This window comes from Coffea eugenioides, chromosome 2 (assembly GCF_003713205.1).
Source record: "Coffea eugenioides isolate CCC68of chromosome 2, Ceug_1.0, whole genome shotgun sequence".
NCBI classification, from domain to species: Eukaryota; Viridiplantae; Streptophyta; class Magnoliopsida; order Gentianales; family Rubiaceae; genus Coffea; species Coffea eugenioides.
In genome coordinates this window covers 72,171,912-72,189,481 of record NC_040036.1, presented here as the reverse complement: position 1 = coordinate 72,189,481, position 17,570 = coordinate 72,171,912, and the positions used below count along the sequence as shown (strand labels likewise).

The window sequence follows — 17,570 nt, the reverse complement described above, 5'->3', positions numbered from 1 at the left end:
CACAGTAGAAGTGGAGGGCCCCTGACGGTCAAAACTTGTTAACTCCAAATGGGTACACTAGGTATATGTCCATGTGGGTGTGGGCCTACACTACAAGCATCAACTAGATTTGGTTTTGACCATAATCTCCATGTTGGAACATACGAGACGGAATGTACATGTATATTATTTTGGTCTACTTTTTGTTATCCAAACACCAATTTGACATATTTTTTGGAATAAGGCAAAAAATGCCTATCCAAACACACTAACTATCATTCTATCTAGTTTCGTTAATAAGTTTTATGGCAAACTTAACCAAACCCTACTTGTAAAAATTGATTTTTAATCCAACAAATGAGTTGAGATCCCTTCATTGGTATATTCCGCTTTCGGGCAGTTCAATTTGAAGCATAGGAAACCACTAATCCTTTATTTGTCAATATTTGTCAACACAAAGAAAGAAAAGAAAAACTTTTAGGGTCTGAAAAGGTAAATATAGGCTTTAGTTGGGCAATTCACGTAATTCTCTTCAACTCGGCAATAGCATGTTTTGCCCACAAGTGTACACGTATGCTAACTATAAATACAGGTCCGAATTCCTGTTTTTCCGTTAAGACGTGGCTGATCAGTATTTTCGACTCCAAAGTTTTCTCTCTCTAGATTTTGGCGGGAAAATCTTCAAAAAAATCCTCGAATTCTCATTCAGTCTTCTTCTCCGATCAGGTATAGTTCCCTGTGCTTATGCATTTTTGGTCTGTGAACTGTGATTATGTAGTTCAAAACCGAACTTTGATCAATAATCGATTGAATATTTTTAGTTGAATTTTGTGGTCGATTTTCAGGTTCCCATCAATTCATACACAGAAAATGTCGAAAATCAAAGTTTGCGCGCTATTCAGACCTCTTAATCAGAAAGAAAGAGCAGATCACGGCGATTCCATCTGCATACACCGCGTAGACTCTGAATCTTTCATATTCAAGGTTCTAATTTTCAATTTCAACAATAATGTTGGTATGTGTTCGAAAGTTATATGCTTTTCTACTAAAATTGTATCCTGTTGAGTTGTCGAAGCATAATTTCAAGTGATGAATTTGTGAAATAAGAAAATTTTGTGAATTTTGTCGATGTATGGTAGGATGAGAAGGAGGACTTCAATTTTAGCTTCGATAGAGTTTTCTATCCAGGATCTCCGCAATCTGACGTGTATGATTTTATTGCTCTGCCTCTTGTGCAAGGTATCAAATTTCTATTGATTCTCTGGTTTCAGCTTTCTACAATGAGATATTGAATGTTGTTAGCGCTTTTATAATTTTTAATGTTTGGTTGATGTTGGTTTAAACAAAAGATGAGACAAACTGTAGATTAGAATTGCTAAGTTGATCAGAAGTGAAAAAAAAAAGAATGGAAATATCAAAGTTGATCTGGTCCTTTATACTGGAACATTAGTAAGATTACGACTCAAAAACTCTATATCTTGGTTACATCCAAAGATTGAAGACGTTAGCGGTTGATGTTAGTAGATTCAAAATCTCGTTTTGTGTTTGTAAACCAGGAACGAAGTCAGTAAACCTTAACTTAAGCTGATCGATTTTTTTTATGAAACAGGCAGTATTAGTGGAACAATTGGATTTGCTTTCACTTCCTACATTTGTCTTTTAACAAGAAGTTTAACCTGTAATTCTTGTTCACATCTTTTTCTTCTTTATTTTTTGATTCAACAGCTGCTGTTGATGGAATTAATGGGGCAATTATCACCTATGGACAGGTAGTCATGATTCAACATTTCCCATTTTTGTCTTTTCACGTCTGCAGTGCCTTTGTAGTAATATATTGAGTATTCTCCAAGCAGATTTAACAAACTTCTTGATTGCAGAACATGCATCTCAGAATAAATAATTGCAGAATTAATAAACATGAGATGTCCACTTTGTAGCTTTTCTTAATTGTTGCTTTAACCATCATAACTACAGCATACTTATGATCATGAGGAAAAATTAAGATAAATCAAGAACTGTATGAAAGAAGGCATAAAGTTCCAGATGTTCGAGATTGTAGCTGCTTCTGTCTTGTTTTGTTCTTAAATTTTACATAGAATGAGGCACTTGATTAGAACAAGTGAGGTTACATTCCCAAATGTCAGAGATAATAGTATGCAGCTGCCACGGCAGATAATGTTGATCAATATTTATTTTCTTGATTTGCTGGTATCATGTTTTTCATGATGAAAACTCTGTTTAGTTATTGAGAGTTCTGATATTGGTGAATACCTGACATTATTCCTCAATTTCTATCAAGAGTTCAGCTAACGAAATTCTACATATGCTGCATTATAGTAGTTCTCAAAATCCTGCAGTAGCTTAACTGCTGAAGTCAAAAGTAGTGACCTGACAATACATTTATTTGAGTTTTTGATCAGCAAAAAGAAGCTTTTGTCTCACCATATTCTCATGAAACCAAATAATTTCTTTTCCAAATGTTGATAATTTCTTCCCCATCTTAACTTTCATCATAGTTAAAGTTGTGGAATGTATATGTTAGAAATTTGACTTCAAGAGTCATGCTGGTGATTTAAGTGTCAAAAAGTCCTTCGTTCACATGTTCTAGAGTTATGAAGTGTATATGGTCATTTTGCTACAGAAGAATAAGTTGTACATGTGTCAAACAATATTTTCTTTCTTCTTCTTATTTTTTTTTTCAATTGGTTGGTGTGTGTTGGGGTTGGGCGGAGGGAAATGGCAGGTTCAGCTAGCAGACCCTGATTTGAGTTTGAATGAAAATTTTTGTTGATGTGTCTAATTATTTCTAATTAATATTGTAGGACATCTTCTTGTTTTTCAAATTATGTCAAGCTCCAATTAAGGTCCAAGAAGAACATTGATTTGTTCTATTCATCACGTAGCTAATGTACTCATTTTTTGTAGACAATGATTTGGCTAGATAATGAGGAACTGTTGATGTAGCATGAAATTCAATTCGAGTAAAAATATCAGATCAGGATCAGTTTGAGCACTATACAGTTTGCTAGAGACATTTGTGAGATAAAGCCAAATTATATGGCATGCTTCCATTAACATCATCAACTTTAGAGATCAGGATTGAAACTTGCATTTTTTGCATCATGAAGTTTCCTTCAGAGACTTATTAATAGATTTCTCCGGTAACTTGAAAAACATTTGAATTTAATGAAGCTGTTGTATATTATTGGCAACAGACTGGAGCAGGGAAGACATATACCATGGAGGTAAGAGGACGATGCTACACAGTCTAGTGAAGCTGCAATAGGTAGATGCATGTTAAACTAGGAGTTTCATAGAATTCTCTCAACTTTAGGGGCCTAGCATCATGGATGGAGATGAGAAGAACAAAGGACTGTTGCCAAAAGTGGTGAATGGCCTTTTTGAGGCTATCGCACTTTCAGATGAGACGGCCAGCTCCATGATCAAGTTATCCATGGTGTGTAGAAAGTTTTATTAATTGCTTACTTGAGATTTGCAATTTCATTTTTTACTTTATTCATGCTATATGACTTACCTGTTGATTTGATGCTTTCAGGTTGAGATTTACATGGAGAAAGTAAGGTCCGTTCTCAATGGGACATACTTCTTGGACTTGCAGTTTGCAGTACCTAACCTGTACACTAATTTAGAGATATTATGTTCTTAATAACAAGCGTTCTCTTCTTTTAGGGACCTGTTTGAATTAGTCAATGACAACATACAGATTAAGGAGAATAGGCAGCAGGGGATATTTCTTTATGGAGCTACAGAGGTAAGATATGCTACCTTCTCCATCCTTATTGTTCATCCTAATTTGATTATGGTGCACCTTTGCCAGTAATAAGAATAGTCTATGTGAGCCTGAGGAAGACAGGTTCATAGAAGTCTCTACCACAATTTGGTTTTATTTGGTCTTTGTATCCTGTGCTTAACTGCACCTATTTTAAGTATTAGAGGAACAAGAACTGGTGCTTCTCTACTGCCAGCCCTAAATCCTTCGCAGGGTAGTGCAAGCTTGGTATTTGCTCGTGTTGACTAGAGCTCCTTCATTGGAAATTTTTAACATAGACCTTTAGTGGTTTTTTTAGCTTAATCTTTTGCATCCAAATAGACTAGGTGTTCATCTGTTACTTCACTCGTATGCTTTGTCATGTTGGCTGCTTGCTTTTGTAAATTTTTGCTCATTTATATCTTGTTAGATCTCAGGAGTGTATGTTTTCTCTTTTACAGATTAATGTTACCAATTGTACAGAAGCACTGCAAAGTCTATGTGTACGATATCTATTCTTGTCCTTTTCCATGTGTTAAAGTACCAGAACAGATGTTTTTATCGCTGATTGAATTGCAGAATGGGATAGCTAACAGAGCGGTTGGAGAAACCCGTATCCTCATATCTTTTTATTATTGTTTCTGGCTTTCCAATAATTCCCTTTCCTTTGTCTTGTACCTTTCTAAATATTATAGAGGTCTTAGATTCTTTTTTATGCATATCACTTTGTATAGTTTAACAAGTCCAGAAATGAATATGGCTAGCAGCAGAAGTCATTGCATTTACATGTTCACTGTCCAGCAAGAAATCACAAAGACTAGAAGGTATACTTCAATATGCGTTGTGAAGATTTGTATGAAATGAAACTTGAAGATGTTGAATCTGTGAACAGGATGAAATCTGGAAAGTTGATACTTGTGGACTTGGCTGGATCTGAGAAAGTTGAAAAAACTGGAGCTGAAGGTAGAGTTCTTGAAGAAGCCAAGTCCATCAACAAATCCCTTTCAGCTCTGGGAAATGTAATAAATGCTCTGACTGGTGGTTCCCCTGGAAAATCAAATCATGTTCCCTATCGAGATTCTAAACTTACCAGGATCCTACAGGATGTTTTTGTTAGTTTCCTTTCCTGAATTCCAATTGTTTGTTGTGCTTCCACTCCTCTTAGGGCCAATAAGCTTCCATTTTACAGGGAGGTAAATCCCAAACAGCTTTGCTTTGCTGCTGCTCACCAAGTCCTTCAAATGCTCCTGAAAGCCTGTCCACTCTTCGATTTGGTGCGAGGCATGTCATTCTACCTGTCTTGAAAGTTTTATACAGTTTCTCATTATAGATAACTGAAAGTTACACAGATATTCTTTGGTATCCTATTGTTTTCACAAAATTCTTCGGATCCTGGTGTTCTATATGTTGCACGAAGGGAAACTATTGAAAGCTGTTTCTGTTTAATTGGCAGAGCAAAGCACATAAAGGCATCAATACGTGTGAATTCCTCAGAAGACATAATTGCCAAAAAGCATGAAGCCATGTCTCTAAATAAAGATGAGCTACGTGAGAGGATACTCAACAAGGTCTTATCTGAATTGTGTTCACCAAAGTAAATCTGACTTCTGTATTTCAATTTTATCTTATATGCCTAAGGAACTTTCTATAATTTATGCAGTTGAAGGAGAATTTCAAAGCTGAAGATGTGGATTTGCTAGAGCAGCTGTTTATACTGGATGATTTTTTCTTTGATCCAGGTTCTGTTGAAGAGGTGGAAGCTGCTTATGAAGACATTACAGTAAGAACAATTTCACTGTTGCAAAAAGCTGTTGAAGATCTGAATTCCAAGGTTGAAGAGGTAAGAGGGAAATAGAAAACGCTTTCTTGCTTTCTTTAGTCAGAACACAAGAAGCTAATCCATCCAGCATATTATGTTTGATTTAATTTGAAATTTTAATTACAAAAGAAAAGGAAAGGATCGGATTCCGTTTTCTTGATACGAGTTACCATAGCGAAATCGGTCTTCATAGATGTGGTCTCTTATTATGACTGAGTTGTGACATGGTAGGATGCATTGCACGTAATTTAAATTGTTTGGGTTATGGTTGAAAAATATACAATGGTCATAGGTGATTGTTTTAAACTTACTTTTGCGGTTCAAATTTGTCCAGCTTACAGAACAGAATGCCATTCTAAAGGCCAAATTGAGGGCTACCGAAATGTCTTACCCTCTGCACAAAGAAGCAAAAGGAAGCGCAAGCTTTTTGAGTGGGACTTTCGGCATCAACCTTTGGGTTCCTTCATTCTTCCATGTAACAAATTAAGATACAGCTGCATGGTTACTGAATACAAGTTTTTGTTCTTCATGCTCTTCTAAGTTTCTTTACATGGATCACTGGTTGCTACGTTACTTTTGTTTAGGAGTTCAACTTCAAACATTCAAAATGAGAAGCACAGTTTAAAAGCTGATTGGCTTGATTAGTGACAATTTCGAATTTTTTATTCATTTTATTCTTTAGCTGCCTTTGAAGTTGTGCTTGATGTTTGGTATCTATTACTGAATTTACGCATGTGTACTTGGAAGAGTTTCTTTGAATCGTGTTGTTAACGTTTCAACCAAAGTCTGCACCCTGCGGCCGGTGACCAATTGACATCTACAGTATGTGGTTGCCTAAGGTGCGCTATGCAGAAATGCCACTTAACATGCGGACTGAAAGGAAATTGACAACCTTGAAGTTTGAAAATTTTAGAACGAAAAAGCGTACAGACAATGGTGAAGAGTAGACTTAGGTGAAAGGCAGAGATGGTGAGTCCATTAGAATTGCATCACCTTCCTGAGGGAGCGTCTGTTGGGGTATATCTTCATCTCCATGAATTATGGTACTCGCTCTCACCTGGACTTCCTTAAGCTTTGCTCCTCATAAACGCGGATTTTCTTTCAGCACAAGTTGTTACATGAGCATAAAATTTTCTGTCAAACGGTGTTTAGGTAATCTACCTATCTATTCATTTCTGTAAAAAGGAACTGAAAATTGCTGAGGACAAGTTTTTGATATCCTTTGGTGTGAGGTTAAAACTAAATGACCTCAAAATTGACAGGAACGTACGAGAAGATGATCCAGCTTGGCTCCAAAGGGAGGTCTCCCTCCTCCCAAGCATGAAAGAGGGGGTCCCTTACTGAGTTGAGAATGATCTCTTAACGTCCTCATTTAGCTGTAAATTCTGCAAGGCAATGTTAGTCCTCATTCCATAATATGGTAGGTAAGTGACCCTTAGTTTTCGCAAGTTGTCGAGTCTCTCAAGTTGAAATCACGCTGACCTCTATCCCTCCGTATGTTTTGGATTCTGACTTTGTCCATTGAGAAGATTTGTTTCACATTTCTACTTTGCTTTCCTGGTTCACTTTTCTATGGCAACTACCAGAAGGGCAAAAATTACTAGGACGTGAATTTTGGGCGTCCCTCTTTCTCGATAAATGAAAAGATCTTACACTCGTATAGGCTCTAGTTTTACAGGCTGCATTTGGTAAGGTTCTTTTTTGTCAGTTGCTAATTATTTGGGACCAATTGTGTTTCCCCATGAAGGGATAATTATTCTTGTTACTTGAAGACATGTTTCTTTTTCTTTCTTGTGACTTGAAGATTTTGGAATGATGCATTTTCCTCACCCGTGATATGGAAAAGGAAGAAACAAGAAGTAATGTATGCCCCACACGTGGAAGCTAAAACAGAAAAGTATATGGCTTGCAGAATTGCTTTTTAAAAAACTGGTCCTGCTTCTTCTTCTTGATATTTAGGAGACTTATTCATAGATCATGGATAATGCAGTTATGTTTCCCCCCCAAAAAAAAAAAATTCCGTTGATTCCTTGTCGGCAGAGCTTAAGAACCCAACCTAGGTAAACTGGTAAAGTAATCGGTTCAGCGGATTGGCCGATCCAGACTAAATTACAGGATAGGGCAAAGTTAAAAATATGTTTATAACTTCACAATATATTTTTTTTTCCATATATTTTGATGTAAAGTTCTTTGGTTTCTTTAAGATAGCATTCCCTCAATATAAATGTCTTAATGATGATATTTGTTTAACATTTGAATTTTTGAAATTGTTATAATTTGAGAGTCAAAAACACTTATTTCACCATTTAACTTAATGGTATGATACCTAAAAGAGACTTTATAATCCTCTCAATTCTAATGGTACAGAAAATGGTACTATTAGCAATAAAGTTAACAGCCGCTAGAGTACTTAGATTAACACTTCGTGCACTCAAAGCACATATTCTCTCAATAAGATCCATTAACAACAATTCTTTGCAATTTTGCACTACTTTTTGCTTGAAAACAAAAAGCTCTTTCTTTAAATCTTTTTGTGTTTACTCTCTTTAAGTTTGACTCTTGCTTAAGAAATAACAAATAAAAAGATGATTTCCTTCCAACAAGTTTTTGCCCCTTGTTTTCATAACTCTTGTTTGGCAGGTAAGTTTTGGCCAAGTTTGTCTGCTATAAATTTTTTAACAACTTTAACTACAGTAATCTCAAAAAACTTCTCAAAGTTTTAAATTATATACTTCAAAATATCCAAAAATTTACACATTTCAAAATTTTTTCCTACAACTTTTATAGTAAGTTATAATAAAGTTTTAAATAAATACCCAAAAAATTCACTTGCCAAACGGGCCGTAACGTTCAACCATAGGTGTATTGCCACTTGTAGACTGCAGTAATGTAGATGTCTAATGAATGGAACGACACTGAAATCCAATAAACAATAATACGCTGTTGTACGAGCTAACATTACATGTTGACCACAATCTATGTCTGCAACATGCATGTACAGCAAATGGTAATTGTGCTGAATAAGATTTAAGTAACCCCCAATAAGCGCAGCCCATATCTTTAAGACTACAAGGATATACCAGCAATTGATCAATAGGGACCCTTCTATTTTTGGGCTTTCCCATAATTTAAGATAACTTTAGATACACACAAAAGCCTACCAGATATTCCTTTTTTTTATGGGGTATGCCATCCGGTTGAGTGGTTCAATTCACAGCCAAAACACAGAAAAGACCTGGAGCTGTGTCTCAGACTGGACATGGCTTCAAAGGCTTCCACTATCCACATTTTCACCTTATTCTTGATTTGCATTCCCTTTTCCAATTCAATTGACTTCAATTACCCTGCAGTGTTCAACTTTGGTGATTCAAATTCTGACACGGGAGGCCTTGTTGCTGGTGTGGGAGAATCCCTTCTTCCACCAAATGGACAAACTTACTTCAGAAAACCATCTGGCAGGTTCTGCGATGGCCGTTTGATCATAGATTTCTTAAGTAAGATTTCTCCTATAGGGGCTGCATTTTTTGTTTCGTCCACTTCAGCTTCAACCATTTCCCCTGTTTCTCTGCTTTAAGGAAGTCTTTCTCCATTTTGCAGTGGATGCACTGGAACTTCCATATCTAAATCCTTACTTGGATTCCATCGGTGCGCCGAGTTTCAAAAGGGGATGTGATTTCGCGGTTGCTGCTTCTACCATACTTCCAGCAACAGCTAATGCTATTAGCCCATTTTCATTTGGGGTTCAAGTGGACCAGTTCATCAGATTCAAGAGCCGAGTTCTTGACCTTCAGCCTAAAGGTATGTTGAACAGATGCATATCTTCAAAGATAAGTTAAAATGATGTTTTGCATCTCAAGCTAGTACAAATACAAGTACTGAAGGACAATTTAGTTGTGTAACGTAAATTTTGATTGACTCGACTGCAGGTAGGAAAGCAGACAAGTATATTCCAGCAGCAGATGTTTTCCAGAAGGGGCTTTACACTTTCGATATAGGCCAGAATGATCTTGCTGGTGCCTTTTATTCGAAGACATACGATCAAATTATTGCTTCAATCCCAACCATTTTAGCAGAATTTGAAGCTGGCATTAAGGTTGGTAAAATGTAGACAACACACTCAAATGTTAGTTAATTTCTTCTGCATCAAGCTTGGCATACATAATTATGCCATGTACTAATATTATCGTAGTTTTAGAACTATAATAAACTTATAGTAACTAAGTTCTCATCCAAATTAGTAACATGATGAAAGTATCTAAAGAGTCTAGCTACTTTGCACAACACAAGTTTTATTCCTAAAAAATGCCAATAGTAATTCTATGTATATCATTCGTAATTGTCGTATAATCGTATTGTAAATAATTTATCGTATCTAAATGTGCCTCCTTCGTGGATTTTTTGTTTGCTTTGGCAGAAATTATATGATGAAGGAGCAAGGAATTTTTGGATTCACAACACGGGTCCTCTTGGTTGCTTAGCTCAAAATATTGCCAAATTTGGAACTGATCCATCCAAGCTTGACGAGCTTGGATGTGTCATCACCCACAATCAAGCTTCCAAACTTCTAAACCTCCAGCTTTATGCACTTTGCAAGAAGTTGCAAGGCCAATATTCAGACGCAAATGTTACACATGTTGATATATTCTCAATTAAATCCAATCTCATTGCCAACTACTCCAAATACGGTCAGTATTTTACACCCTTTATTTGCTTATATTTCCACCTGATATTTTGCTCAACTTTAACTTGAATCCAAAGGTTTTAACTAACTTTTATTTCTTGATACAAAATTAAAAGAATTTCAACTTAAATATTTTATGTCTGGTACATTATAGATCGTGATTAGATTAGGGAAATTGAATGTGCAAATTCTTTCAGCCAATTTCTTGCATTTCAGCATCCTCAGCCAATTTATTTGGGACATGTGTAGGCGGGCTTGGTAGTTGATAGACGTGTTTCATCGGACGTAGTCCCAATCATTACTTGTCCATCATTCGGATTTAAGTATTCTTAAGCAATCAGCAACCCTTTAAGTACCCCAAAAAAAAAAAAGTTTTCTTGGCTACAGCAATAATAGAAGACAAAGAATGTGTGTAATCAGAGATTGTTCATTACTTGTTGAACTGCAATTATAGGATGCCCATTTGAAGTCAAATTGTTTTTGGATTCTTTATCAGCTTTAACGAGTTCTTGACTCTATCATTTTGACCGTTAAATCAAAAGCATAACCTTCCAGTCAAGTTGGTTCAATTTAAACTTAACAATACTGGCATAATAGTCTAATGAATATTCTTTATGGTCTAGACAACATTGAAAACAGATTTTATCCTGCTTTTTTAGTTCCAAGTTTCAGTGACTCATTAATGGTAGGTTTCAGACTTTTAGGTGGAATGGACTAGTTGGTAGGCACTTGTTACCAGTACTACACTCAAGAAATTCAAACCACTACAATCTGTCTTTGAATTGTGGAATCCCCACATCATTTGTTTGGACAATAAATTCTACTCAATCCGTTCCATTTTACTTGTCATTATCAGCTTTGCACATAGTTTAAGAAATTTATAATTTTTGATCAACTATTATAAAACTCTTTCCATGATTAGCTCTTAACTAAAATTCAAAACGTTGTTAGTTGTTTTTCAATTCTACATTAGTATTTTAGAGCACTTAATATTGAAACATAACTTTACTGCTCTTTTTGGAAATTGAATGAAGCTTAAAATGGGGATATTATTCTTTTTTTTATTTTCCTTTTACGACCACGACAAATAATTTGGGACAAATCAAACTAGAAATCAAGACTAATAAAATGGGGCGAAGGAGTATTAAATAGGAAGTAATCTGTGGATGCTAGTGAATGGGGTCAAGAATTATGAATATGTAGTAATTTCATAACAAAGTTCTGCAGCATAAAGAAATTTGATTGCGTGACTGCATTAAACTTGCAGGATTTGAACAACCTATAATGGTATGCTGTGGAACTGGAGGTCCACCATTGAACTATGACAGTCGGATAACCTGTGGCCAAACCAAGGTTCTGAATGGAACATCAGTGACAGTGAAAGCATGCAATGATAGTACTGAATACGTAAACTGGGATGGAATTCATTACACTGAAGCTGCAAATCATTTTGTGGCCTCCCAAATTCTCACTGGAAAATATTCTGATCCACCCTTTGCGGATCAGATGCCCTTCCTACTTAAACTCAAGTTTTGAGAACCAAAAAAAAAAATGAAGATATGCTTCTCATTTTTTCTGTAATGGAACTAAATTTATTGAAGAATCTGAAATAAAGAAAGTCATTTTCTCAATGGAAGGGAAGTTCGAAGCGAAGAAAAAAAGAAAGAATTTAAGTGTTTTCTTGACTACGGTCTTGTTCCACGAAAAACATCAATAAAGTTGCGAAAAAAAGTGGGAGTATTGTGACGGATAGGGTCTTGTCACTTTTCAATGACCATTTTGTACAATATCTTTATACCTCTTTGCTCAGCTATGAGCAAAATAAGAATCCAACTAAAACTACAAATTGAGATCAGTTCATTTCTTGGAGACATAAGCATAGTATTGAGCCATGGGAACAACAAATGCGATCACTAATAAACCTCCAACAACAAGTGTGAATTGCCCTCTTTTCTCCTCGGTTTCCTCCCTGGATTTGAAGTTAGATTCTCTTTTGTTCTCCTTGAATTTGGGGCCACCAGGGTCAGGAAGCCCATCAATTGCAGAAACTAGACGCTTGGCAGTGCTGTATACTGCTTCATTGTATTTCTCGTCAGTTGCTAGCACTACAGAAAGGAAAAAACATGCTCATAGTTAGCAGGCTCTTAACTGCTTGGCAGTTGGCATGACAAATAAAAGTTGTCCTTCATGCATCGTTTAGCTTATCCTTCATTCTAGATAATGGTTATTTTGACTAGGGAACAGCAGAAACATAGGCAACAATTTTAGGGCAATGTTCATCCCTGAGACAGACTCCAGACGTTGCATACCCCAGATGAAGCCCATAACTAAACCCAAGTATGCATGCAATCACGGTTTCTGTCTCCTGAACTTGACTCTTTATCTGCAGCTACTAACTTAGTTGAAGAATGGGTACACAATGGAGCTTCTTCGTTTGGTTCTCTAATTGAAATAACCTAAATAAATAAAGAGAAATGGAAAATAGGTTTGACAATGTATTTTCGACTGAAGGAGCTTTATTGCTTAAGCCAGTATGTGCACATTGTCTTACCTCAGACTCAGATAAGCTGGACCTTAATTTCTGAAAGTTTCCCAAACTTCCAGGGATTTCCTTTACAAATCCCTTTAAGATTCTTATGTTATTTCGTTTGGATTGAACATGTCGAAGAAACGGTTCCTGCTTCGACTGGGGAGTGGGATGAGGCACAGAGAAGTATATTTGACAGGTGTATTTTGGATCCAGAGATGTAATGTCCTACTTTCTAATCGAATTGGCACATAAACTAGTATTTCCAAGCAAAATGAAGACATGATCACCTATTGGAAAGCTTTTGCCATAAATAATAGGAGTCCTACAATAATCTCTGATGCAAGCACTGGTGTTGAGGGCATATCCACAGTATAAGACTTGAAGCCTAGCTCATCTACGGCATCAAACTTGGACATCTATTCTAAACAATCAAATATAGGCACAATCAAGATGAAGTTTATTAATTGTATTTGGTAAATTAGTGCTGTATTGATTCAGGATGTAATAGGAAAATAATATTCTGGTTTCTGTCTGATAACGTCTGTGGTAAAATAATGCCTTTTGGCAGAATGTTCTCATTCCTACATTTTCTTTGTTGTAAGAAATGAAAGTCTTTCTCCACTTTTTGTTAACCAAGAAACATGAACTTTTTGGTATGAAGGTTGCCCCAGTATTTTTAGTTTACGTACATAATGGCAATAATAGCAGAAGCTGCACTGCTACCAGCAAAAACAAATGCAGTGAAAATAAAGTGAACCAAAAGAAGAAGAAAGAAGAACTATACCTGGAAGATTTTCAGAGACAGTGGCATCAAGAACAGTATCACCAACAGCCTGAATAAATTCAGGGCCTCCAGTAATTGCACCTTCCTTTTGACTGGTGACAAGAACAACTATCCCCTTATTATTGCCTTCTTCAAGAGAAGGGTACCAACGTTCTAAAACTTGGTCAGCATACTCAAAAGCATCAGCTTTGCTCTACAACCAAAGAACATGAACAATTACAAACCTTTCCCTTAACAGCACCCGGTATCACTTGAACTGTTAAGGTTTGAATTTCACCCTAGCAACTAAAATGGTTTGCATGCAATACATGTTAAGGGAAATGTTCCAGCTCTGATGGTATATTGTAGATTACTTCTAGTCTAGCAAAATTGTTGCAAATTCAACATATTTGGTACATCATATTAAACCTTTCTCGTTCTCATTTTAGTTCCCTGAGCAAAATATATGCACGGTGCATGAACTGCATTATCTCAAGGAAACTTGGAAGTGGAGGTCAAAAGAATCTAAAGTACTAAACAAAAATGAAACATAGGAGACTAATCTTTGACAAGTCCGGATTCTGGCAAACACCAAGGAAGCAATATTCCAACCATCTCTAATCCTTGTTTGACACAAGAGACATAGACGTGGAGTATTCCAAGTCTTAATAAATTGGTAAAGTAATTCAGCATCACACAAGACAAACAAGGAGCAATTCATGGTGAAAGACAGCAAATTAGTTCACACAAAAAATCCATTTTATGTCTTCCAAAAGGGGAAAAGAAAAAAGATATTCAAAATGATGAAATTAAGGGAAAGGCAGAGTAAAAAGGTTTACAGTGAGTTTTCGGACAGTGATGACATTAATGTGGTACCCTTTTCTTGATTCAAGATCAGATAATAATCTTTTCAAGTCGGATTTTGTGAGCCTGCTAAGAACATTAGCATCATCAACCACATATGATTCTGTTGGTGGACCGTCATTTAGTACATCAAATTCAGATGCAAATGCAGAGTGAGTAGGTAAGATTGGGGAGTAACTGAGTGCAAGAGAAATTGCTAGAGCTGCAAGACCTTGCTGGACATGAGAAAGCCAATTTGTAGGAGATGAAGAAGATTGTTTATCACTAACAGATAACTGAGTTGGTTGTTTCTTGAGGCAAGAGCAAATGGTACTGCTACTTTTACTGAGTAATAGGGAAGTTGGTTTGGATTGAAGGGATGAAATCTTGGGGTTGAAAAGTGGGCAGAATGAAGAAGGGGAGAGGATGGTTTCCATGGCAGGGGGAAACTAAAACAGCAACAGATCAGGATTGGTGGGATATGAAAGAGAAGAATTTGGACATTGGAAGTTGGAAACAGAAAGTGATTTTCCTTCTCTTGCTCAGATATTCTTCTGATGAATTTTTGGGATTCATATTTTTGAGTGGCTTGAATTCTTGGCTGGATTTGAATCAGATAACGTTCTAATTTCTGAACCATGGAAAAAGGATAGGGGCCTTTTGGACTAATAACACACACTGTTTTGGCGGGTATACAACATACACTGTTTTGGCAGTTGGCTTGGAAGAATTCCTAAATCAAACATGTCTTGATGGCTAAAATACAAATGAAATACCTAAAATTGAGCAAGTGATTGTCTGAATTCTTTACAGTTGAACACTGAAAAATATTTATATAGTCATGACTTAAGGACTCAACATGCTCTTGCTGGACTAATAGGCATAGCAATGATATTACTTGGGGAAAAAATACTCTCAAGTTGCCAAAGTTTCTTTCAGCTACTATTACTAATTAACTTTAGGAGCTTTTCCACTATGATTTTAAATAAATTGTTTTAATTAAAAAAATCTCGAAATGTGGTTAAAGTGTTTTCGCAATTGGAAATAAAGACATGCACAGAATATTCGAACACAAAAATTGAGAGTGGTATAATTTATTTGACAAAAACAAAAAAAAAGAGAGGTATAATTGATTCACAAATAACAAATATTTAAAGTTGGAATTTGGTTTCAAATCATAACAAATATACCACCATATCCCAAAACAAGAAGGGGTTAAGTCTGAACTTTGGATGACAACAAAGCTGTAGAAACTCTAAAAAGCCTGTCAAATTTATTATCTTTTGCAAAACTCAAAAGAGTCTATTAAATTTGGTAACTTTTCATTGTATTATCTATGGAACATGTTATTGCCTTTTCTTCATCTTTGTGCTATAGCTATAAAATAAAACAACACAAGCAAAACAAATAAACGCTATTATAGTCTCAGAATCATTATGAGTTTGGAATCATATATAATGTAAAAGATTCAAATTGTCCAACAGTTTGAAATTCTAAAAGGCTTCGTGCGAAAAATTGAGGAATAAGAATAGTTGATTGACTTTAGATTAGGAATTTAATCAAATTGTTTAGTTATATTCAAATATCAATAGTCCAAAGGGCTAATTCTATTTTGCACCCTAAATTTATATCACTTTCCCATTTTTATACCCTAAAGTTTAGTTCTGAACACTTTACACCCCAAATTCCCAAAATTAGACACTTTGCACCTTGGGCTTTCAAATTTATCATCCTTAAATCCAAATAATAAAAACTTAGCAAAATTAAGTGCATAGAAGATATAACAAATCAATGATAATATGCCGAAAATGGTCAAAAGGTACCACGGTATCGTAGTTAAAAAAAAAGATACTTTGGCATTAACTTGCACCATTATTTATCTCGTTAATTTTACTAACAATATTAGTAATTAAAGCCATACATTGTCATTAATTTTTACAATCCTTTATCTAGTTAATTTTGCAAACGTAGTTATTGATTGGATTTAAATGGGACAATTTTGACAGTTAGGATGCAAAATGTTTAAAATTAAAATTAAAATTATAAAGTGAAAAAGTGATATAAGGTGGCGTTTGGTTCACACCTTGGAATTGGATTTGAGTTTGGAATCATTCATTCTGGATTTGGATTAAGTCAGTCATTCCAATACATCTGTTTGATTCAATACCAGGAATGTATATCATTACTATAGTTGATGTTTGGTTCGTTGGCTCTTTCGAAATGGGATATAAGAAATTTTCACTAATTAAATGTATTACTATAAATGTATTAGTAAATTTAGTATAACTAATTAATAATTTCTATTAGTAAACATATATAATTATTAGTATAATTGATAATATCAATTATATTACATATATTAATATATATTATATAATGCATATAACTAATAATATCCTTATTATAAGTTTGTAACTAATTAAATTAAATATTATATATATAATTATAATTATAATTATATAATATATATAAATATTAATTATACTAATATATTAAATAATTATAATGTATATTATATATTAAATATAATAATTATTATATATTATTATATATTATTATATTTATAATAATAAATATAATAATATATATAATTATTATATACACATATAATATATTATAATTATATGCAATGCATTTGGTATTTCTATGCATACTTCTGTTTTTATTATTTCTTCTAATTCTAAAATTCGTTTTGCATAGTTGTTTAATTTAATTGTTCTTCTATTTTTAAATATGATTTTTCTTCTTTAAAATAATTGATTTGTTGTTTAACATGTTGAATAGTATTTATTGTTTTATAGATAGAAGATGATTGTAATACTAGTAATTCTTTTTGTTTTATTGGTGTTAGAAATTTAAAAGTTATAGTTTTTTCCATAATATTTGTGTGAACTCCTTCACTATTTACAGCAAAAGGATATATTTGAATAAAGAAGGGTGTTCCTAAAATTATATATATGTGAATATTTTTTACTATAATAAAATTATGTCTTATACAATAATTATTATTGCATATTGATCCCTTAGTAAATTTATATTTTACTTGTAATTTTTCTCCATTTGCAGCTCTTAATTTTTCATTTGTTCTTTCACAATACTTTGTTGGGATGAATCCTTCTTTTATACAACTCTGATCTGCTCTATCCATTACGATTACTAATGCATACCATTTTTGAAATGTTATTC

At 34.6% G+C, this 17,570-nt stretch overlaps 3 protein-coding genes across 3 annotated transcripts; 2 read left to right on the top strand and 1 right to left on the bottom strand.

The window, feature by feature from the left end:
* The first annotated feature begins 620 nt into the window (after positions 1–620).
* LOC113763149 (kinesin-like protein KIN-1) lies at positions 621–6,236 on the top strand. Its single transcript, XM_027306878.1, has 16 exons — positions 621–705; positions 825–963; positions 1,119–1,218; positions 1,705–1,748; positions 3,195–3,224; positions 3,314–3,436; positions 3,536–3,561; positions 3,670–3,751; positions 4,210–4,251; positions 4,328–4,361; positions 4,497–4,572; positions 4,641–4,860; positions 4,938–5,029; positions 5,202–5,316; positions 5,409–5,588; positions 5,902–6,236. Exons 2-16 carry the CDS (start codon positions 850–852, stop codon positions 6,052–6,054), a joined length of 1,431 nt encoding a protein of 476 aa, XP_027162679.1. The 5' UTR covers positions 621–705; positions 825–849; the 3' UTR covers positions 6,055–6,236.
* A 2,494-nt stretch (positions 6,237–8,730) lies between these two features.
* LOC113763455 (GDSL esterase/lipase At1g54790) lies at positions 8,731–11,879 on the top strand. Its single transcript, XM_027307277.1, has 5 exons — positions 8,731–9,061; positions 9,165–9,365; positions 9,494–9,660; positions 9,982–10,252; positions 11,516–11,879. The coding sequence occupies exons 1-5, from the start codon at positions 8,827–8,829 to the stop codon at positions 11,782–11,784; spliced, it is 1,143 nt and encodes a 380-aa protein (XP_027163078.1). The 5' UTR covers positions 8,731–8,826; the 3' UTR covers positions 11,785–11,879.
* A 65-nt stretch (positions 11,880–11,944) lies between these two features.
* LOC113763456 (UPF0603 protein At1g54780, chloroplastic) lies at positions 11,945–14,949 on the bottom strand. The gene is made up of 3 exons (XM_027307278.1): positions 14,381–14,949; positions 13,563–13,755; positions 11,945–12,353 (listed from the first exon to the last, which is right to left on the bottom strand). The coding sequence occupies exons 1-3, from the start codon at positions 14,819–14,821 to the stop codon at positions 12,106–12,108; spliced, it is 882 nt and encodes a 293-aa protein (XP_027163079.1). The 5' UTR covers positions 14,822–14,949; the 3' UTR covers positions 11,945–12,105.
* Between the last annotated feature and the right edge of the window lie 2,621 nt (positions 14,950–17,570).

What these genes read in the sequence shown, in the direction of transcription:
- LOC113763456 (XM_027307278.1), bottom strand. Translation starts at nt 14,821, where the DNA reads ATGGAAACCATCCTCTCCCCTTCTTCATTCTGCCCACTTTTCAACCCC. An exon ending in TCACTGTCCGAAAACTCACT is followed by an intron (nt 13,756 to 14,380) that starts GTAAACCTTTTT and finishes CTTTGGTTGTAG; the next exon opens with AGCAAAGCTGATGCTTTTGA. An exon ending in TGTCTCTGAAAATCTTCCAG is followed by an intron (nt 12,354 to 13,562) that starts GTATAGTTCTTC and finishes TCCTTTCTGTAG; the next exon opens with TGCTAGCAACTGACGAGAAA.
- LOC113763455 (XM_027307277.1), top strand. Translation starts at nt 8,827, where the DNA reads ATGGCTTCAAAGGCTTCCACTATCCACATTTTCACCTTATTCTTGATT. An exon ending in TTTGATCATAGATTTCTTAA is followed by an intron (nt 9,062 to 9,164) that starts GTAAGATTTCTC and finishes TCCATTTTGCAG; the next exon opens with TGGATGCACTGGAACTTCCA. An exon ending in AATTTGAAGCTGGCATTAAG is followed by an intron (nt 9,661 to 9,981) that starts GTTGGTAAAATG and finishes TTGCTTTGGCAG; the next exon opens with AAATTATATGATGAAGGAGC.
- LOC113763149 (XM_027306878.1), top strand. Translation starts at nt 850, where the DNA reads ATGTCGAAAATCAAAGTTTGCGCGCTATTCAGACCTCTTAATCAGAAA. An exon ending in ATTTACATGGAGAAAGTAAG is followed by an intron (nt 3,562 to 3,669) that starts GTCCGTTCTCAA and finishes CTCTTCTTTTAG; the next exon opens with GGACCTGTTTGAATTAGTCA. An exon ending in ACTCTTCGATTTGGTGCGAG is followed by an intron (nt 5,030 to 5,201) that starts GCATGTCATTCT and finishes TTTAATTGGCAG; the next exon opens with AGCAAAGCACATAAAGGCAT.